We start from the raw sequence: 24,113 nt of genomic DNA, 5'->3' as shown, positions 1-24,113 counted from the left end.
GTTAACTAGCAAAGACTTATAGATGACCTGGAGCCAGTGGGTTTGGCGATGAATATGTAGCGAGGGCCAGCCAACGAGAGCATACAGGTCGCAGTGGTGGGTAGAATATGAGGCTTTAGTTACAAAACGGGTGGCACTGTGATATACTGCATCCAATTTGCTGAGTAGTGTTGGAGGCTATTTTGTAAATGACATCGCCGAAGTCAAAGATCGGCAGGATAATCAGTTTTACAAGGGTATGTTTGGCAGCATGAGTGAACGAGGCTTTGTTGCGAAATAGGAAGCCGATTCTAGATTTCATTGTGGATTGGAGATGCTTAATGTGAGTCAACCTCTGACATATTGCTACAATGTAGAAAATAGTGAAAATAAAGACAAACCCTTGAAAGAGTAGGTATGTCCAAGCTTTTGACTGGTTCTGTACGTTTTCATAAAAACAGGTTATGGTCAATAATATCAATGGCTGCACTGAAATCTAACAGTACAGCTTCCCTCAATGTCTACAGTGGTACTGGTTCTGTACGGTGCTTAAAGTTAGAGAGGGAGATAGAAGTCTCCAGCTTCAGTGATTTTTGAAATTCGTTCCAGTCATTGGCAACAGAGCACTGGAAGGAAAGGTGGCCAAATGAGTTGTTGGCTTTGGGGATGACCAGTGAAATATACCTGCTGGAGCGCATGCTATGGGTGGGTCTCCTCCTCCATGTCCACAGTGGTACTGCAGTAAGAACAAGGATATATTCTCCTCCATATCTACACTGGTACTGCAGTAACTACAAGGATAGTTTCTCCTCATGTCTACAGTGGTACTGCAGTAAGAACAAGGACATTTTCTCCTCCATGTCTACAGTGGTACTGCAGTAAGAACAAGGAGGTCTCCTGCATGTCTACAGTTGTACTGCAATAAGAACAAGGATATTTTCTCCTCCGTGTCTGCTGTGGTACTGCAGTAAGAACAAATATATTTTCTCCTCCATGTCTACAATGGTACTGCAGTAATAACAAGGATATTTTCTCCTCCATGTCTACAGTGGTACTGCAGTAAGAACAAGGAGATCTTCTCCTCCATGTCTACAGTGCAATTGTGTATGTTTTATCGTACATAATATTTCTGCGACCGGATCTTATGACCGAAAAGAGCTTCTTGATATTAGGGCAGCAATTTGTCACCCCATACTGGAGGAATTATCTTTCAACGAGTAGGACGGGAAGGATTTACTCCAGACACCCGACAAGGCCCTCACCCTGTCATTCACAGGAGGAAAAGACTGAGATATTGTGGACGACGGTCCGGGAGCCTTGTAAGGATCCGTCACCGAGAGGGTAATCTACCTTTACCATCGGTCCTATTAGCCAATGTTCAATCAATCGATAAAAAAATATACAAACTACAAGCACGTATATCCTACCAAGGGGACAATAAAAACTGTGATATCTTATGTTTCACCGAGTCGTGGCTGAATGACGACATGATTAACATACAGCTGGCGGGTTTTAAGCTTTTTCGGCAGGATAGAACAGCGGCCTCTGGTAAGACAAGGGGCGCCAGCCTATGTATATTTGTATACAACAGCTGGTGCACGAAATCTAAGGAAGTCTCGAGGATTTGCTCGCCTGAGGATGAGTATCTCATGATAAGCTGTAGACCACACTATTTACCAAGAGTTTACATCTATATTTTTTGTAGCTGTCTATATATCATCGCAGACCGATGCTGGTACTAAGACCGCACTCAATGAGCTGTATACGGCCATAATCAAACAGGAAAACGCTCATCCAGAGGCGGCGCTCCTAGTCGCCGGGGACTTTAATGCAGGGAAACTCAAATAAGTTTTACCTAATTTCTACCAGCATGTTAAATGTGCAACCAGAGGAAAAAAACTCTAGACCACCTTTACTCCACACACAGAGATGTGTACAAAGCTCTCCCTCGCCATCCATTTGGCAAATCTGACCATAATTCTTTCCTCCTGATTCCTGCTTAGAAGAGAAAAACTAAAGCAGGAAGCACCACTGACTCGGTCAATAAGAAAGTGGTCAGATGAAGCAGATGCTAAGCTACAGGACTGTTTTGCTAGCACAGACTGGAATATGTTCCGGGATTCTTCCGATGGCATTGAGGAGTACACCTCATCAGTCACTGGCTTCATCAATAAATGCATAGATGATGTCGTTCCCACAATGACAGTATGTACATACCCCAACTAGAATCCATGGATTACAGGCAACATCCACACTGAGCTAAAGGATAGAGCTGCCACTTTCAAGGAGCGGGACTCTAACCTGGAAGCTTATAAGAAATCCCGCTAAGCCCTCCGACAAACCATCAAACAGGCAAACTGTCAATACAGTACTAAGATTAAATCGTACTACACCGGCTACAACGATCGTCGGATGTGGCAGGGCTTGCAAACTATTACAGACTACAAAGAGAAGCACAGCCACGAGCTGCCCAGTGACATGAACCTACCAGATGAGCTAAATTACGTCTATGCTCACTTCGAGGCAAGTAACACTAAAACATGCATGAGTTCACCAGCTGCTCCGGACGACTGTGTAATCAACTTTTTCAGTAGCCGATGTGAGTAAGACCTTTAAACAGGTCAACATTCACAAGGCCGCAGGGCCAGACGCATTACCAGGACATGTACTACGAGCATGCGCTGACCAACTGGCAAATGTCTTCACTGACATTTTCAACCTCTCCCTGACTGATATCTGTAATACCAACATGTTTCTAGACCCACTCCAATTTGCATACTGCCCCAATAGATCCACAGATGATGCAATCTCTATTGCACTCAAGACTGCACTTTCCCACCTGGATAAAAGGAACATCTATGTGAGAATGCTATTCACTGACTACAGCTCAGCAATCAACACCATGTTGCCCTCAAATGTCATCACTAAGCTAAGGACCCTGGGAATAAACACCTCCCTGTGCAACTGGATCCTAGACTTCCTGACGGGCCGCCCCCAGGTGGTAAGGGTAGGGAACAACATATCCGCCACTCTGATCCTCAACACGGGGCCCCTCAGGGGTGCGTGCTCTATCCCCTCCTGTACATCCTGTTCACTCATGACTGCATGGCCAGGCACGACTCCAACACCATCATCAAGTTTGCCAATGACACAACAATTGTAGGCCTGATCACCGACAAGAATGAGACAGACTATAAGGAGGAGGTCAGAGACCTGGTCCGGTGGTGCCAGGACAAGAACCTCTCCCTCAATGTGATCAAGACAAAGGAGATGATTGTGGACTACAGGAAGAGGAGGACCGAGCACTCCCCTTCTCATCGAAAGGGCTGTAGTAGAAGAGGTTGAGCGCTTCAAGTTTCTTGGTGTCCACATCACCAACAAACTAACATGGTCCAAACACACTGAGACAGTCGTGAAGAGGCACGACAAAGTCTATTCCCTTTCAGGAGACTAAAAAGATTTGGCATGGGTCCTCAGATCCTCAAAAGGTTCTACTGCTGCACCATCGAGAGCATCCTGACTGGTTGCATCACTGCCTGGTATGGCAGCTGCTTGGCCTCCGATTGCAAGGCACTACAGAGAGTAGTGCGTACGGCCCAGTACATTACTGGGACCAAGCTTCCTGCCATCCAGGACCTCTATACCAGACGGTGTCAGAGGAAGGCCCTAAAAATTGTCAAAGACTCCAGCCACCCTAGTCATAGACTGTTCTCTCTGTTACCACATGGCAAGCAGTACCGGATCGCCAAGTAGAGGACCAAAAGGAATCTTAACAGCTTCTACCCCCAAGCTATAAGACTCCTGAACAGCTAATCAAACGGCTACCCAGACCCCTCTTTTACGCTGCTGCTACTCTCTGTTTATAATCTATGTATAGTCACTTTAACTCTACCTACATGTACATATTAGCTTAACTAACCGATGCCCCCGCACATTGACTCTGTACCAGTACCCACTGTATATAGTCTTGCTTGTTGTTTTTCTGCTGCTGTTTAATTATTTGTTACTTTTATTTTCTATTTTCTATTTTTTACTTAACACTTATTTTCATTATTTAAATTTTTTTCTTCACTTCTTAATTAAAGCATTGTTGGTTCAGGGCTTGTAAGCAAGCATTTCACAATAAGGTCTACGCAAATCAAATCAAATCAAATTGTTTTGGTCACATACACATGGTTAGCAGATGTTAATGAAAGTGCAGCAAAATGCTTGTGCATCTAGTTCCAACAGTGCAGTAATATCTATCAAGTAATCTAACAATTCCACAACAACTACCTAATACACACAAATCTAAAAGGGGTGAATGAGAATATGTACATATAAATATATGGATGAGCGATGGCCGAGCAGCATAGGCAAGGTGCACTAGATGGTATAAAATTAAGATTTATACAGTCGTGGCCAAAAGGTATGAGAATGACACAAAAATGAATTTTTACAAAGTTTGCCGCTTCAGTGTCTTTAGATATTTTTGTCAGATGTTACTATGGAATACTGAAGTATAGTTACAAGCATTTCATAAGTGTCAAAGGCTTTTATTGACAATTACATGAAGTTGATGCAAAGAGTCAATATTTGCAGTGTTGACCCTTGTTTTTCAAGACCTCTGCAATCCGCCCTGGCATGCTGTCAATTAACTTCTGGGCCACATCCTGACTGATGGCAGCCCATTCTTGCATAATCAATGCTTGGAGTTTGTCAGAATTTGTGGGTTTTTGTTTGTCCACCCGCCTCTTGAGGATTGACCACAAGTTCTCAATGGGATTAAGGTCTGGGGAGTTTCCTGGCCATGGACCCAACATATCGATGTTTTGTTCCCCGAGCCACTTAGTTATCACTTTTTCCTTATAGCAAGGTGCTCCATCATGCTGGAAAAGGCATTGTTCGTCACCAAACTGTTCCTGGATGGTTGGGAGAAGTTGCTCTCGGAGGATGTGTTGGTACCATTCTTTATTCATGGCTGTGTTCTTAGGCAAAATTGTGAGTGAGCCCACTCCCTTGGCTGAGAAGCAACCCCACACATGAATGGTCTCAGGATGCTTTACTGTTGGCATGACACAGGACTGATGGTAGCACTCACCTTGTCTTCTCCAGACAAGCTTTTTTCCGGATGCCCCAAACAATCGGAAAGGGGATTCATCAGAGAAAATGACTTTACCCCAGTCCTCAGCAGTCCAATCCCTGTACCTTTTGCAGAATATCAGGGATGTTTTTCCTGGCGAGAAGTGTCTTCTTTGCTGCCCTTCTTGACAACAGGCCATCCTCCAAAAGTCTTCGCCTCACTGTGCGTGCAGATGCACTCACACCTGCCTGCTGCCATTCCTGAGTAAGCTCTGTACTGGTGGTGCCCCGATCCCACAGCTGAATCAACTTTAGGAGATGGTCCTGGCGCTTGCTGGACTTTCTTGGGCACCCTGAAGCCTTCTTCACAACAATTGAACCGCTCTCCTTGAAGTTCTTGATGATCTGATAAATTGATTGAGGTACAATCTTAATGGCAGCAATATCCTTGACTGTGAAGCCCTTTTTGTGCAAAGCAATGATGACAGCACGTGTTTCCTTGCAGGTAACCATGGATGACAGAGGAAGAACAATGATTCCAAGCACCACCCTCCTTTTGAAGCTTCCAGTCTGTTACTCGAACTCAATCAGTATGACAGAGTGATCTCCAGCCTTGTCCTCGTCAACACTCACACCTGTGTTAACGAGAGAATCACTGACATGATGTCAGCTGGTCCTTTTGTGGCAGGGCTGAAATGCAGTGGAAATGTTTTTGGGGGATTCAGTTAATTTGCATGTCAAAGAGGGACTTTGCAATTAATTTCAATTCATCTGATCACTCTTCATAACATTCTGGAGTATGTGCAAATTGCCATCATACAAACTGAGGCAGCAGACTTTGTGAAAATGTATATTTGTGTCATTCTCAAAACTTTTGGCCACGACTGTACATATGACATGAGTAATGTAAGATATGTAAACATTATTAAAGTGGCATTGTTTAAAGTGACTAGTGATCCATTTGTTTAAGTGGCCAGTGATTGGGTCTCCATGTAGGCAGCAGCCTCTCTGAGTTAGTGACTGCTGTTTAGCAGTCTGATGGCCTTGAGATAGAAGCTGTTCTTCAGTCTCTCGGTCCCAGCTTTGATGCACCTGGACTGACCTCGCCTTCTGGATGGTAGCGGTGTGAACAGGCAGTGGCTCGGGTGGTTGTTGTCCTTGAGGATCTTTTTGGCCTTCCTGTGCTATCGATTGGTGTTTGTGTCATGGAGGGCAGGTAGTTTGCCCCCAGTGATGCGTTGTGCAGACCTCACTACCCTCTGGAGAGCCTTGCGGTTGAGGGTGGAGCAGTTGCCGTACCAGGCTGTGAAACAGCCCGACAGGATGCTATCGATTGTGGATCTGTAGAAGTTAGTCAGGGTTTTGGGTGACAAGCCAAATTTCTTCAGCCTCCTTATGTTGAAGAGGCACTGTTGCGCCTTCTTGACCACATTGTCTGTGTGGGTGGACCATTTCAATTTGTCGATGATGTGTACGCAGAGGAACTTAAAACCTTCCACTTTCTCCACGCTGTCCCTTCGATGTGGATTTGATTTTATTTGGAAGTCTTTTAGTCCTCATTTGGACTAACCTTCCAAATGTCGGCTGTTGTATTCGGCGCATGTGACAAATAAAATGTGATTTGATGTCTACAGTGGTACTGCAGTAAGAACAAGGAGATCTCCTCCATGTCTGCAGTCGTACTGCAGTAAGAACATGGTATAAAGTTTTGTTCAGTGTAAACAGGAAGGTGTTAATCTGCCAATGTTTTTTTAAATAAAAATGTCCCTCTAAAAATACCTTATTACAAGCGTGAATGGCGACATTTAGAGAACTTGAATGTTATTATATTACTGAGAATGATCCATTTTGACAAATAGGTGCGTAGCCTACAGCATTAGCTGAATGGTGAGGTTTGATCAACTTCACACAATATAGTATACCATGTTGCAGGATATGAGTTTTGTCATTTTTGGATGTTGCCAATGTCCCTTATGAATAACCTTAGCCTTATTGACAGTGGTGTAAAGTACTTATGTAAAAATACTTTAAAGTACTACTTAAGAGGTTTTTGGGTATATGTTCTACATTTTACTGTTTCTATTTTTGCCAAGTTTTACTTAACTACATTACTAAAGAAAATCATGTACTTTTTCTTCATACATTTTCCCTGACACCCAAAAGTAAATTTTGACAGGAAAATGATCCAACTCACACACTTGTCAAGACAACATCCTTGGTCATCCCTACTGCCTTTGATCTGGCGGACTCAATAAACACATATACAAAATGTGTAAATTAGGTCTGCGTGTTGGATTGTGCCCCTGGCTATCCGTAAATAAATAAAAACAAGAAAATTGTGCCATCTGGTTTGCTTATTATGAGGAATTTGAAATGATTTATAGTTTTAGATTTTAGCAATTCCATGTACTATGATTCTGAAACATATTTAAAAACAAATACTTTTAAACTTTTACTCAAGTAGAATTTTACTGGGTGACCCCATTTTACTTGAATCGTAATCTTTACTTTTACTCAGTATGACAATTGAGTAATTTAGGTTCCATTGATACTATAGCATTTAATCCTATGTGTGTGCTCTTCTTACCCTTGTCTTTCGTACCATCTCTCTTTCTTTCTCTCTTTATTTCTCATTATTTCTTTCTTTCTTTATCTCCACTCTTCCTTTGCTCTCCATGCCTCTCTCTCTCTCCCTGTCTGTCTCTCTCTTTCTCTCTCTCTCCATCCATCTTTCCTTAGGTCATGAACTAATTCCAGGACTCATATTATCGCCCGTCTAGAATTAAATTATCAGCCTCTATGTTGTATCAGACACGAGATAGAGAATAAACATTACCAAACATTTCATAACACAAGTTATGTAACAAATGATTTGGGTGGGAGAGCTGAATGGGGGGACGTTGGGACACCTGTTCCTTTGTGTGCTGAGGTGAACCCCCAGCTCATTTCCATAGCCCAGTACGTGTAGTCTGCAGAGCTCTGGTACACTATCGTCCGATGCCCACTGGTTGCACTTGTTGCATTGGTTGGTACACCACAGCTCTGGGGTGAAATGTCCCCTAGGTACAGATCTAGGATCAGCTTCTCCTCCCCCAATCCTAAACGTAATCATTCGTGGAAAATGATAAACTGACTCAGGATCAGCATCTATGGGCAACTTCACCCTCCACCACAGCCATTTACTGTGGCTCACGCCTGTTTTGTATCCAACCACCTGCAGGTAAAGTAGCTCTGTACCACAAGAGTTCACCTGCTCTACTGACCACCTCATTTGCCCCAAGGTTTATGGATCTCACTCATGGTCTTCTCTGTTGCTAGGAATATTGCTAGGAATATTGTTTTTTTGGTTTTTACAAGTCCTATGTTTAGTTTATTGTAGAATCAAGAAATCACTAAATCTTTGTGTCACTTCTAAGGTATCAGAGATCTTTGTGTCAGGAGAATTGTGTTCAAAGTTGAAAATTGTCTGGAGCTGTAAGATTTTCGGGGGATTCTCCAACAGCAACTTATGATATGACATGACAATACATCAACATAAGTGTTTAACTATGCAAATTAGTCTGTATATATAAAATGTGTTCCAGCTGGTGAAGAGATGCCATCGTTATGGGAGTGAGGTAACAAAGCTTTGCTTTAGACAGTTCTTCAGCCATACTGTAGGATTGAAACAGTCAACAGTAGTTTGCAAAAACTTGCAGCTTGCTTTTTGATGGCAGCCAAGGATTTTTCCAAAATGGAGGTAAATATCGTTCATTCTAATGCCTTTCGTTACATTTGGGGGATGTACCTAACACATGCTTTGTGCCCGTCTGATGTGCTTCATTGCAATACTGTAATTTCTCAAAACGTTTGTTAAGTGTCATTTGAGGTAAATTAAGTTGTGAATTCATAAAGTAATTCATGGTGTTATACACATTGTGTTAATTATCAAACATACAGTTAACAACGGACCGTATATCTAATAAACCATTTGACCTTTGACCCTAACAGTGATTTTTTTTTATGACTATTTCAGTCTCAACGATGGTCGGTCAGTTCCCACCAGGTTCTGTTCATCATCTGCTGCATGATGGTACAGGGTAGGTACAGCTTCTACACGGGGAAAAAAGGAGTAAAGTCAACTAATTTAAGTAAACTTAAAATATTATATTTGAGTAATAGTTTGATTTCATTTATTCTTTAGTTTTATGTTTACTTTTTGATATTACTTGGGGTATCTGATACCTTAACGATCAAGTTCATAACATAATGTATTTGTAGTTTGCAGTCAATTCATTTCACTATCATATGAAAAAGTACCAAGGTCTTCATAATTCAAACAAGATTCTAATAAGGATATCTACAAAATGCAAGAACCTCAAAAGTAAAGCCTTTTCACTGAAGATGTTCAGATATTTGACATAATTTACCAGATTCTCGTATCCAGAGCAACATACAGTAGTGAGTGAATACATTTTCATCCTGATCCCCCGTGGAAATTGAACCCACAACGCTGGTGTTGCAACTGCCATGTTCTTCTAACTGAGGAACACAGGACCATATCAAAACCACAATATAAAGCACCATGGTTACCATTGTTCCCCCAGCACCAGGCCTGAGATGTAAGATAGTGGTGAACTGCACCAACCCCAACACCATATCCCTTCTGGCCGCCCTGGAGAACGTGATGACATTGTACTCCATACGACCTGTCATGAACCTCTCAACCCCCACCAACATCAGCATGTACTTCACTCTCTACGGCATCCTGGGTGTGGTAAGGAGTAGTAGGACAGCATGGTATCCCTTTCAACTAGTTCACCTGAGGAGACGTACCATTAAATCCATCAATGTGTTTGACATGTGCTATATTGTTCTGAATGTTCCTCCACATCATGTTTTGTAGATCTATGTAAAATGTTACTTTATTTCTTTTCATTTATATCCGACAACAAAAAGTAATGAATGATCTTTTCAGGAAGAAAAAGCACAACTGTTGAACACCTACATTTGGCTGGTGAAGGTGAGCGTATTATTTTATTATTTTTGGAAGTATACGTACATAGTGCATGGGTGTCATTTTCAATGTGCACTTTGGTTTCTCATTCTCCTACAGCACCTGTGTTAAGGACGTTACTTCACATTACTTCATATTTGTTAGGGCACCAATATGTACTGGATAGCAATAGTGATATTTTTTTGTTTTAACCAAATATATATATTTTATCTTTGACTGTAGAACAATCCTAAATATCATATTATCATTTTGAGTGCTGCTTCCAGACTTCTTCCAAACATATTGTATTGTTGCTAATGTGTTGTTTCAGGAATGGGAGAATGAATTTTTCAGCTGGGACCCAGTCCAATGCGGCTCTGCCAATATTTCTCTCCCCAGGGAAAGGTTCTGGTCACCAGATGTGGTAATTAATGAATTGTGAGTTAAACATCTCTATAGTCTATATAGATACGATGTACTTATTTTTTTAAATGAAACATTGGATTTGGTCTTACTGCTATTAGCCCATAGAAACACAGTGAATAACAGATTAATACATGGAAAAACACATAGTCAAAAAATCATGTAAATGAAATTTGCTTTAAAGTGTCTGTCATATATCTGAGAGATTTAAGAAAGATCAGAAAATGTGTAATTATTTCCCCCCCACATTTAAACTCTTTTTTTGGGGCACTAAAACTCCTTATAATGTCACGTCCTGGCCAGTAAAAGGGTTGATTGTTATTGTAGTTTGGTCAGGACGTGGCAGAGGGTATTTGTTTTATGTGGTCCGGGGTGGTGTTTTGGTAAAAGGGTATTTGATTTAGTATTTCCGGGTTTTTGGTTTATGGTCTATGTTTATGTATTTCTATGTGTAGTCTAGTAAGTGTGTTTCTATGTAGAGTAAATTTGGGTGGACTTCCAATTGAAGGCAGCTGTGCGGTGTTGCCTTTGATTGGAAGTCCTATATTAGTTGGGTGTGTTTGTCTGTGTGTTTGTGGGAAATTGTTCTGTGTTTAGCCTTGTGCCTTGCCAGACTGTCAGTGGATCGTTCGTGCTCTTGTTTGTTGTTTTCGTGTTCGTTTTGATTTAATAAATGTTCAAAATGAACAAACACAGTCCTGCTGCATTTTGGTCCTCCTTCACCGACGATACCCGTGACATTTATATCTATATATAAACACAACATGCAACAATTTCAACGATTTTACTGAGTTACAGTTCATATGAGGAAATCAGTAAATCAAATAAATTCATTCGTCCCTAATCTATGGATTTCACATGACTGGCTGTTGATTACAGATACATACAAAAAAATACAAAAAATGGACCTCAGGATGTCGTTGCGGTACTTTTGTGCATTCAAATTGACAATTGATAAAATGCAATTGTGTTCATTAGCTTATGCCTGCGCATACCATAACCCCACCGTCACCATGGGGAACTCTGTTCACAATGTTCACAATGTTGACATCAGGAAACCACTAGCCCACACGACGCCATACACATGGCCTGCGCTTGTGTGGCCGGTTGTACTGCCAAATTCTCTAAAATGACATTGGAGGCAGCTTATGGTAGAGAAATGAACACAGGACATTCCTGCAGTCAGCATGCCAATTGCATGCTCCCTCAAAACTTGAGACATCTGTGGCATTGTTTTGTGTGACAAAACTGCACATTTTAGAGTGGCCTTTTATTGTCCCGAGCACAAGGTGCAACTGTGTAATAATCATGCTCCTTAAACAGCTTCTTAATATGCCACACCTGTCAGGTGGATGGATTACCTTGTCAAAGGTTAAAGGCTCACTTACAGGGATGTAAACAAATTCCTGAGGTGAAGTTAGAAATGAAGTTGGGAGATCGGCGGTAACTACTTCAAACGAGTCTCGTTTACGGGGGTCGTAGAGCAAAATGGAGAACACCATCGTATTTGTCAGAGTCATATTAGTTTGTTTGGGCTATACAGACATTTTTGAGAGAAGACCAATTTTCGGGATGTCTAAATGTCTGACAAACACCGCTGTAGCTCAGCCACCTTCCACCGCAGATGCGGAAGGCCGTCATTGGCGGATGTGGTGGATTGAGACACAGGCCATACATACATACTCCAGCTTAAACAGATTTTGATAGGGATGTTTTTATTATGCTAATTAGAATTTGGCGAGGGTGAAGACATCTTAACAAACACATTAATTCTGTCCCTTTTTATTGCACTAGTGACTGATTCAGTCAAGATTTAGAAATATAAAACATATGATTTATATCAGGCCCATGGTTTGAAATTCTCCCCCTATTTCACCCTGTCTCACAGTATGGATGAAAACAGAGCTCCCATCGTCCCTTATGTGTACATTAAGCACACTGGTAAAGTGCGAGACGCCAACCCTGTCAGAGTGGTTAGCTCCTGTAACCTGGAGATCTACACCTTCCCCTTTGACGTCCAGAACTGCACCTTCACCTTCAGATCCTACATCCACCACGGTAAGACGTCAATACCACCACGCTTTAGGACGTCTTTGAAGTTAAGGGTCTGATGCCAAACCCATCGCTCCTTCTCTCCCCAAAAAACATCCTGACTCTCCCTTGTGATCTTAAATGATAGGTATGAGACAGGGTTGTCCACCGAGTCCATTGAAGTTTTTGATATATTACTCAGTGTCAACCTATTAGGCCCAAGTTTACCATCCCCTCAATACAGATCGCGTTCTGCTTCCATATAGGTTCAGCACATTTATCCCAGTATGACCCATTCCTTTATCTCCCCTGCAGTGTCGGACATAAGGATTACCTTAGGGAAGAAGGTGGAGGACATCCTGAAACGCTCCATTAGTGTGTTGTCCACTGAAGGGGAGTGGGAGCTGATGGACATCAAATCCAGCAAGTTCAAGTTATCATCATTTGATCAGGGAGAAAGCAACCCCTATGATGAGCTCTGCTTCTATGTAAGAACCCAAAGCACTGCAATTTCTCAGACGCAAGAAATTTGGCTGAACTACTACAGAACGTTGAGTTCTCCATATTTCTAGCGTTACTTTTGTTTCAGAGAGTACTTCCTGTTTCACGCATAGGATGCAAACCCAGCTATTTATGACTTTGTCTTGTATGATAAGGGAATCTACTGCACCAAGCCAGATCACCCTTCAAGGTTGTCATTGACTGTTGTGTCTCTGAACTGTAGATTGTCCTGAGGCGCAGAGCAACCCTCTACGTGGTGAACCTCCTGATCCCCAGCTGCTTCCTCATCACTGTGGATCTCTTCAGCTTCCTGTTGCCTCCCCAGAACGTGGACCGCTCCTCCTTCAAGATGACCCTTATTTTGGGCTACTCGGTCTTTCTGCTCATCATAAATAACCTGCTGCCCGTCACAGGAAGCACCATTCCACTGATAAGTGAGTATGAAAACATGTGTACTGGGAATGCCATATTTGTCGTAAGTCATAAATGTAGAGGTAGATGTTTACTTTGTGTTGTTGGATTAGCTGGTTAAGGGAAGTGTCTTTTTTGAAGTCCACTTCCTTTGTCCTCCAAAGAGTAGCTGAATATGTTCCTCTCTTCACCTCCCTCCTCCTCCTCCCGCCCATGCAGATGTGTTCTTCGCCATCTGCTTGGCTCTGATGGTGGCCAGCCTGCTGGAGACTATTCTCATCACCAACCTCCTGGTTGGCTCCAGTAACTTCCACCCAGTGCCTGGCTGGGTCCGAGTGCTCGTCCTGCGCTTCATGGGCAACCTCATCTGGCTGCCTCAGAAATCAAGAGAGGACAAGATCATCCTCAATCCAGTTGCAGGAGGTACCCCTGATCTGATCCCTCCAGGGAGTTACAATTACACAGACTTTCATGCAATTAGCAGAACCTGATTTTGTCCAACCCAAAGCAATATAGTGAATGCATTCAATCACAGGCCTGAACAGTAACATAAATGTAGGAATCACTCTGATACATTTTTCCAGCCATTTGACTAGGTCTGACGTTAGACAATCAATTCCCTTTGTCTTTAGGAGGTATATTCATCATTTCTCCTTTCTCCCTTCCTTCCCTCTTGTCTCTAAGAAACAGACTTGAAAGTCTGTCCTCTAGTGACGGTGGAGAGACAGGTTCAAACAGGAGAACCAGGTAAGATGTGGGCAGAGGCAGGCGATCCAACCCTGGCGGAGCTGAGGAATCTGGGCAATGAGCTGCAGTCCATCCGCCTCCAGGTGGCCCAACATGTGGACGGGAACCAGATCTCCCAGGACTGGATGCAGGTGGGCTACATCCTCGACCGGCTGCTTTTTGTTGTCTACTGCATTTTCGTCACCTTCAGCTTCATCGTCATCCTCAGCATCTGGAGTAATTCGTACAACCAGTGATGTACTGGTTAAAAAAAATAGGTGGTTAAACGCCATTCGTTGGGAATAAAGTAACGCTCCCTATATTTCCTTATTATTTTTCCATGATAGGTGGCTACATTTTTGTGTAAAATACAAAATGTGAGGAAATAGTGCTTACCCTCCACTACACCACTGCGTACAAGACTTAGGAGTCTACCATGTTGTTGACTGCTGTTTAGATTTAAAAACAATTACCTTCAAATTACCATAACTTTAACAATTGTTTATTTGATCTTCTGGCTGCACTGAGTAGGTGTGTTGACTTATATATTACTACATAAGAGGAAAGGTGTTTTACTTTGTCAAATAAACATACTTTCACAAAAACCACTGTTTCATTACTAACAACAATCCCTTGGGGTTATCTGAGATGTTTTCTGAATTGTAATGTTGATGGTGGATCAATGATGATGAAGATCTGTCATGCAAGACAAGGATCAATGACATGCAAAGTAGTGGATCATCCAAAAACCACATCCTTGTTTGATTAGAGTGTCGACATACAGGAAGTTATTTTGGGGTATGTTATTAGGATCACCATTAGCTGTTACAAAAGCAGCAGCTACTCTTCCTGGGGTCCATACAATGCTCTTAGTTTTGGAGATGTTCATTTCTAGTTTACTACTGGCCACCCATTCCAAAACTGGCTACAACTCCTTGTTAAGGGTTTCAGTCACTTCATTAGCTGTGTTTGCTGAAACGCTTTGTTTAATGCCAGTGGCAGGTCATTGGTAAAAATAGAAGAGTAGAGAGCTGCCCTGTGGTACACCACACCCTACATGTTTGACATTAGAGAGGCTTCCATTAAAGAAAAACCCTCTCAGTTCTATTAGATAGATAGCTCTGAATCCACAATATGTCAGAGGTTGAAAATCCATAAAACATACAGTACCAGTCAAAAGTTTGGACACACCTACTCATTCAAGGGTTTTTCTTTATTTTTAGTATTTTCTACATTGTAGAATAATAGTGAAGACATCAAAAGCTTTGCACACTCTTGACATTCTCTCAACTAGCTTCATGAGGAAGTCACCTGGAATGCATTTCAATTAACAGGTCTGCCTTGTTAAAAGTTCATTTGTGGAATTTCTTTCCTTCTTAATGTGTTTAAGCCAATCAGTTATGTTGTGACAAGGTAGGGTTGCTATACAGGTAGGGTTGGTATATTTGGTAAAACACCAACTTCATATAATGGCAAGAACAGCTCAAACAAGCAAAGAGAAACGACAGTCCATCATTACTTTAAAACATGAAGCTCAGTCAATCTGGAAAATGTCGCCATGGTCGACCAAAGAAGTTGAGTGCACGTGCTCAGCGTCATATCCAGAGGTTGTCTTTGGGAAATAGACGTATGAGTGCTGCCAGCATTGTTGCAGAGGTTGAAGGGGTGGGGGGTCAGCCTGTCAGTGCTCAGACCATACGCCTAACACTGCATTATATTGGTCTGCATGGCTGTCGTCCCAGAAGGAAGCCTCTTCTAAAGATGATGCACAAGAAAGCCCGCAGACTAAGGACATGGATTACTGGAACCATGTCCTGTGGTCTGATGAGACCAAGATAAACTTATTTGGTTCAGATGGTGTCAAGCGAGTGTGGCGTCAACCAGGTGAGGAGTACAAAGACAAGTATGTCTTGCCTACAGTCAAGCATGGTGGTGGGAGTGTCATGGTCTGGGGCTGCATGAGTGCTGCCGGCACTGGGGAGCTACAGTTCATTGAGGGAACCATGAATGCCAACATGTACTGTGACATACTGAAGCAGAGCATGATCCCCTCCCTTCGGAGACTGGGCTGCAGGGCAGTATTTCAACATGATAACGACTCCAAACACACCTCCAAGACGACCACTGCCTTGCTAAAGAAGCTGAGGGTAAAGGTGATGGACTGGCCAAGCATGGCTCCAGACCTAAACCCTATTGAGCATCTGTGGGGCATCCTCAAACGGAAGGTGGAGGAGCACAAGGTCTCTAACATCCACCAGCTCTGTGATGTCGTCATGGAGGAGTGGAAGAGGACTCCAGTGGCAACCTGTGAAGCTCTGGTGAACTCCATGCCCAAGAGGGTTAAGGCAGTGATGGAAAATGATGGTGGCCACACAAAATATTGACACTTTGGGCCCAATTTGGATATTTTCACTTAGGGGTGTACTCAAATTTGTTGCCAGCGGTTTAGAAATTAACGGCTGTGTGTTGTGTTATTTTGAGGGGACAGCAAATTTACACTGTTACAAGCTGTACACTCACTACTTTACATTGTAGCAGAGTGTAATTTCTTCAGTGTTGTCACATGAAAAAAATATACTAAAATATTTACAAAAATGTGAGGGGTGTACTCACTTTTGTGAGATACTGTAGATGCGTAGCCTACAGCATTAGCTGAGTGGTGAGGTTTGATCAACTTTACACAATATACTATACCATGTTGCATGATATGAGTTTTGTCATTTCTGGATGTTGCCAATGTCCCTTATGAATAACCTTGGCCTTATTGACAGTGGTGTAAAGTACTTAAGTAAAAATACTTTAAAGTACTACCTAAGAGTTTTTTTTTTGGGGGGGGGGGGGGTATATCTACTTTATTTTACTATTTATATTTTTGCCAACTTTTACTTAACTACATTACTAAAGAAAATAATGTACTTTTTACTTCATACATTTTCCCTGACACCCAAAAGTACATTTTGACAGGAAAATGGTCCAAATCACACACTTATAAAGAGAACATCCCTGGTCATCCTCTGTTCTGGTGGACTCACTAAACACAAATTTGTAAATTAGGCCTGAGTGTTGGAGTGTACCCCTGGCTATCCGTAAATAACTAAAAACAAGAAAATTGTGCTGTCTGGTTTGCTTAATATAAGGAATTTGAAATGATTCATACTTTTACATTTTAGCAATTCCCTGTACTTTTGATACTTACATATATTTAAAAACAAATACTTTTAAACTTTTACTCAAGTAGTATTTTACTTGGTGACCACATTTTACTTGAGTCATTTTCTATTAAGGAATCTTTACTTTTACTCAGTATGACAATTGAGTAATTTAGGTTCCATTGATACTATAGCATTTAATCCTATGCGTGTGCTCTTCTTACCCTTTTCTTTCCTACCATCTCTCTTTCTTTCTCTCTTTATTACCATCTCATTATTTATTTCTCACTCTCATTCTCTCTCTTTCTTTCACTCTTTATCTCCCTCTTCCTTTGCTCTCCATCCCCCTCTCTCTCTCTCTCTCCCTCTTTCTCCATCCATCTTTCCTTAGGTCATGAACTAATTCCAGGGCTCAAATATCGCCATTCTAGAATTAAATGATCAGCCTAAATATTATATCAGACGCGGGACAGAGAATAAACATTACCATACATTTCATGCAACCTGTACGCTCTCGTTGGCTGGCCCTCGCTTCATACTCGCCGCCAAACCCACTGGCTCCAGGTCATCTACAAGTCACTGCTAGGTAAAGACCCGCCTTATCTCAGCTCACTGTTCACCATAGCAGCACCCACCTGTAGCACGCCCTCTAGCAGGTATATCTCACTGGTCATCCCCAAAGCCAAATCTTCCTTTGGCCGCCTTTCCTTTCAATTCTCTGCTGCCAATGACTGGAACGAACTTCAAAGATCACTGAAGCTGGAGACTCATATCTCCCTCACTAGCTTTAAGCACCAGCTGTCGGAGCAGCTCACAGATCACTGCACCTGTACATAGCCCATCTGTAAATTGTCCATCCAACTACCTCATCCCCATACTGTATTTATTTATTTATCTTGCTCCTTTGCACCCCAGTATCTCTACTTGCACATTCATCTTCTGCACATCTACCATTCCAGTGTTTAATTGCTATATTGTAATTACTTCGCCACCATGGCCTATTTATCGCCTTACCTCCCTTATCCTACCTCATTTGCACACACTGTATATAGACTTTTTCTACTGTATTATTGACTGTATGTTTGTTTTTTCCATGTGTAACTCTGTGTTGTTGTATGTGTCGAACTGCTTTGCTTTATCTTGGCCAGGTCCCAGTTGTAAATGAGAACTTGTTCTCAACTAGCCTACCTGGTTAAATAAAAGTGAAATAAAAGTTCAATTTAAAAAATAACTCAATTTATACAACAAATGATTTGGGTGGGAGAGCTGAATGGGGGGACGTTGGGACACCTGTTCCTTTGTGTGCTGAGGTGAACCCCCAGCTCATTTCCATAGCCCAGTACGTGTAGTCTGCAGAGCTGTGGTACACTATCGTCCGATGCCCACTGGTTGCACTTGTTGCATAGGTTGGTACACCACAGCTCTGGGGTGAAATGTCCCCTAGGTACAGATCTAGGATCAGCTTCTCCTCCCCCACTCCTAACCTTAACCATTAGTGTGGAAAATGATAAACTGACTCAGGATCAGCATCTATGGGCAACTTCACCCCCCACCCCAGCCATTTACTGTGGCTCACGCCTGTTTTGTATCCAACCACCTGCAGGTAAAGTAGCTCTGTACGACAAGAGTTCATCTGCTCTACTGACCACCTCATTTGCCCCAAGGTTTATGGATCTCACTCATGGTCTTCTCTGTTGCTAGGAATATTTCTACCACATTTCTACAACACTTTGGTTTGATTGCACAATCAAGAATATCATTGAATCCTTGTGTCACTTCTAAGGTATCAGAGATATTTGTGACTGGAGAATTGTGTTCAAAGTTGAAAATAGTCTGGAGCTGTGATTTTCTGAGGATTCTCCAAACGCAACTTCATCTATATTCCTCGTAGCTGTCTGTTTACCACCACAAACCGATGCTGGCACTATGGCCGCACTCAATGGGCTGTATAGGGCCATAAGCAAACAGGAAAATGCTCATCCAGAGGCGGTGCTCCTACTGGCCGGGGACTTTAATGCAGGGAAACTTAAATCTGTTTTACCTAATTTCTACCAGCATGTTAAATGTCAAACCAGAGGGAAAACAACTCTAGACCACCTTTACTCCACACACAGAGACGAGTACAAAGCTCTCCCTCGACCCTCCATTTGGCAAATCTGACCATAAATCTATCCTCCTGATTCCCGCTTAGAAGCTAAATTTAAAGCAGGAAGCACCAGTGACTCGGTCAGTAAAATTGTGTTCAGATGAAGCTGATGCTAAGCTACAGGACAGTTTTTCAGTCACTGGCTTCATCAATAAGTGCATCGATGAGGTCGTCCCCACAGCGACTGTACGTACATACCCCAATCTGAAAATATGGATTACAGGCAACATCCGCACTGAGCTAAAGGGTAGAGCTACCGCTTTCAAGGAGCAGGACTTTAACCCAGAAGATTATAAGAAATCCCACTATGCTGTCCGACGAACTATCAAAAAGGCAAAGCGTCTATACATGACTAAGACCGAATCGCACTAAACCGGCTTCGACGCTCTTCGGATGTGGCAGGAATTGCAAACTATTACAGACTACAAAGGGAAGCACAGCCACGAGCTGCCCGGTGACACGAGCCTACCAGACGAGCTAAATTACTTCTACGCTCGCTTCGAGGCAAACAACACTAAAACATGCATGAGAGCATCAGCTGTTCTGGATGAATGTGTGACCACGCTCTCATTAGCTGATGTGAGTAAGACCTTTAAACAGGTCAACATTCACAAGGCCGCAGGATCAGACGGATTACCAGGACATGTACTACGAGCATGCGCTGACCAACTGACAAGTGTCTTCACTGACATTTTCAACCTCTCCCTGTCCGAGTCTGTAATACCAGCATGTTTCAAGCAGACCACCATAGTCCCTGAGCCCAAGAACACTAAGGTAACCTGCTTAAATGACTACCGACCCGTAGCACTCACGTCTGTAGCCATGAAGTGCTTTGAAAGGCTGGTCATGGCTCAAATCAACACCATTATCCCAGAAACCCTAGACTCACTCCAATTTGTATACCGCCCCAACAGATCCACAGATGATGCAATCTCTATTGCGATCCACACTGCCCTTTCACACATGGACAAGAGGAATACCTACAGTATGTGAGAAGGCTATTCACTGACTACAGCTCAGCGTTCAATACCATAGTGCCGTCAAAGCTCATCACTAAGCTAAGGACCCTGAGACTAAACACCTGCCTCTGCAACTGGATCCTGGACTTCCGGATGGGCCGCCCCCAGGTGGTAAGGGTAGGGAACAACACATCTGCCACGCTCATCCTCAACACGGGGGCCCATCAGGGGTGCGTGCTCAGTCCCCTCCTGTACTCCCTGTTCACTCATAACTGCACGGCCAGGCATGACTCTAACACCATCGTTAAGTTTGCTGATGACAAAACAGTGATGGGCCTGATCACCGACAATGATGAGACAGCCTATAGGGAGGAGGTCAGACAACAACCTCTCCCTCAACATGATTAGGACAAAGGAGATGATTGTGGACTACAAGAAAAGGAGTGGCTGTAGTAGAGCAGGTTGACAGCTTCAAGTTCCTTGGTATCCACATCACCAACAAACTAACATGGTCCAAACACACCAAGACAGTTGTGAAGAGGGCACAACAAAACCTATTCCCCCTCAGGAGACTGAAAAGATTTGGCATGGGTCCTCAGATCCTCAAAAGGTTCTACAGCTGCACCATCGAGAGCATCCTGACTGGTTGCATCACTGCCTGGTATGGCAACTGCTCTGCCTCCGACCGCAAGGCACTATAGAGGGTAGTGCGTATGGTCCAGTACATCACTGGGACCAAGCTTCCTGCCATCCAGGACCTCTATACCAGGCGGTGTCAGAGAAAGGCCCTAACAATTGTCAAGGACTCCAGCCACCCTAGTCATAGACTGTTCTCTCTGCTACCACACGGCAAGCGGTACCGGAGCGCCAAGTCTAGGTCAAAGAGGCTTCTAAACAGCTTCTACCCCCAAACCACAAGATTCCTGAACATCTTATAAAATGGCTACCCAAACAATTTGCATTGAGCCACCCTCCCCTCATTTACGCTGCTGCTACTCTCTGTTATTATCTATGCAAAGTTACTTTAATAATAACTCTACCTACATGTACATATTAATCTCAACTACCTCGACTAACCTGTGCCCCCGCGCATTGACTCTATACCCCTGTATATAGCCTCGCTATTCTTTTTTTGTGAGGTATTTTTCTTAAAACTGTGTTGTTGGTTAAGGGCGTGTACGTAAGCATTTCACTGTAAGGTCTTCACCTGTTTTATTCGGCGCATGTAACAAGTAACTTTTGATTTGTTATGCCATGACATTACATCAACATAAGTGGTTAACTATGCAAATTAGTCTGTATATATAAAATTTGTTCCAGCTGGTGAAGAGATGCCATTGTTATGGGAGTGAGGTAACAAAGCTATGCTCTAGACAGTTCTTCAGCCAAACTTGCAGCTTGCTGTTTGATGGCAGCCAAGGATTTTTCCAAAATGGAGGTAAATATCTTTCATTCTAATGCCTTTCGTGACAATTGGGGGTTTTACATTACTTAAGTTGTGTGTCTGTGTGTTGTGCTTCAATGCATTACTGTAACTGCTCAAAGCTTTTGTTAGGTCTCTTTTGTGGTAAATTAAGGTGTGATTTCTTAGTGTAATTCATGGTGTTATACACATTGTGTTATTTATCAAACATACTGTCATGATCGTCGTTGGAAGCGTACTCGGACCAAAGCGCAGCGTGATCTGGGTTCCACATGTTTATTAAATTAAACTCTCAAAAAAAAAAAATTAAGAACCAACGAAACGTGAAGCTATGGCGTGCTCACAGGCAACTACACATAAAACAACATCTCACAAAACACAGTGGGGAAATGGCTGCCTAAATAAGATCCCCAATCAGAGACAACGCTAAACAGCTGCCTCTGATTGGGAACCATACCCAGCACACCGACATAGAAATAAAAAACCTAGAACACCCCATAGTCACGCCCTGACCTACTATACCATAGAGAACCAAGGGCGTGACACATACACTTAACAATGGACCATACATCTAAAATACAATTTGTCCTTTGACCCTAACAGTGATTTCTTTTAATGACTATTTCAGTCTCAACGATGGTCGGTCAGTTCCCACCAGATTCTGTTCATCATCTGCTGCATGATGGTACAGGGTAGGTACAGCTTGTACACGGGGAAAAAAGGAGTAAAGTCAACTAATTTAAGTAAACTTAAAATATTATATTTGCGTAATAGTTTGATTTCATTTATTCTTTAGTTTTATGTTTACTTTTTGATATTACTTGGGGTATCTGATACCTTAACGATCAAGTTCATAACATAATGTATTTGTAGTTTGCAGTCAATTCATTTCACTATCATATTTCTATGTCGGTGTGCTGGGTCTTCATAAGGTCTTCATAATTCAAACAAGACTCTAATAATTATATCTACAATATGCTAGATCCCCATTTGTTGGCAAAAGTAAAGCCTTTTCACTTAAGATGTTCAGATATTTGACATAATTTATCAGATTCTCGTATCCAGAGTAACATACAGTAGTGAGTGAATACATTTTCATCCTGGTCCCCCGTGTAAATTGAACCCACAACGCTGGTGTTGCAACTGCCATGTTCTTCTAACTGAGGAACACAGGACCATATCAAAACCACAATATAAAGCACCATGGTTACCATTGTTCCCCCAGCACCATGCCTGAGATGTAAGATAGTGGTGAACTGCACCAACCCCAACACCATATCCCTTCTGGCCGCCCTGGAGAACATGATGAAGTTGTACTCCATACGACCTGTCATGAACCTCTCAACCCCCACCAACATCAGCATGTACTTCACTCTCTACGGCATCCTGGGTGTGGTAAGGAGTAGTAGGACAGCATGGTATCCCTTTCAACTAGTTCACCTGAAGAGACATACCATTAAATCCATCAATGTGTTTGACATGTGCTATATTGTTCTGAATGTTCCTCCACATCATGTTTTGTAGACCTATGTAAAATGTGGCTTTATTTCCTTTACTTTGTATCCTACAACAAAAAGTAATTCTCTTCTCAGGAAGAAAAAGCACAACTGTTGAACACATACATTTGGCTGGTGAAGGTAAACTTACTATTGGATTATTTTTGCAAATATATGTACACAGTGTATGGGCGTCATTTTTGCTCTTTGGTTTCTCATTCTCCTACAGAATGTTACTTCATGTTACATATTTGTTAGGGCACACAACATCCATTCACCAATATGTACTGAATAGCAATAGTGATATATATTTGGTTAAAACAAAAAAATATATTTTATCTTTGACTGTAGAACAATCCTAAACATTATATTATCATTTTGAGTGCTGCTTCCAGACTTCTTCCAAACATATTGTATTGTTGCTAATGTGTTGTTTCAGGAATGGGAGAATGAATTTTTCAGCTGGGACCCAGTCCAATGCGGCTCTGCCAATATTTCTCTCCCCAGGGAAAGGTTCTGGTCACCAGATGTGGTAATCAATGAATTGTGAGTTAAACATCTCTATAGTCTATATAGATACCATATACTTATTTTTTTGATGAAACATTGAATTTGGTCTTACTGCTATTAGCCCATAGAAACACATTGAATAATAGATTAATACATGGAAAAACACATAGTCAAAAACTTTATGAAAAGGAAGTTTGCTTTAAAGTATCTGTAGTATATCTGAGAGCTATAAGAAAGATCAGGAAATGTATAATTTTTTTGACCAATATTTCAACTTTTTTTGGCACTAAAACTACTTCAATATACACTGAACAAAAATATAA

At 42.2% G+C, this 24,113-nt stretch overlaps 1 protein-coding gene across 1 annotated transcript; it reads left to right on the top strand.

Annotated features, from left to right (window-relative positions):
* The first annotated feature begins 9,604 nt into the window (after positions 1–9,604).
* LOC123727715 (5-hydroxytryptamine receptor 3A-like) lies at positions 9,605–14,364 on the top strand. The gene is made up of 6 exons (XM_045696687.2): positions 9,605–9,819; positions 12,327–12,496; positions 12,785–12,957; positions 13,194–13,404; positions 13,601–13,804; positions 14,066–14,364. The coding sequence occupies exons 1-6, from the start codon at positions 9,605–9,607 to the stop codon at positions 14,362–14,364; spliced, it is 1,272 nt and encodes a 423-aa protein (XP_045552643.2).
* Positions 14,365–24,113: the final 9,749 nt, after the last annotated feature.

The sequence above is a fragment of the Salmo salar genome, chromosome 16, assembly GCF_965601325.2.
Source record: "Salmo salar chromosome 16, fSalSal1, whole genome shotgun sequence".
Classification (NCBI taxonomy): Eukaryota; Metazoa; Chordata; class Actinopteri; order Salmoniformes; family Salmonidae; genus Salmo; species Salmo salar.
This window is presented reverse-complemented; position numbering and strand designations above follow the sequence as displayed.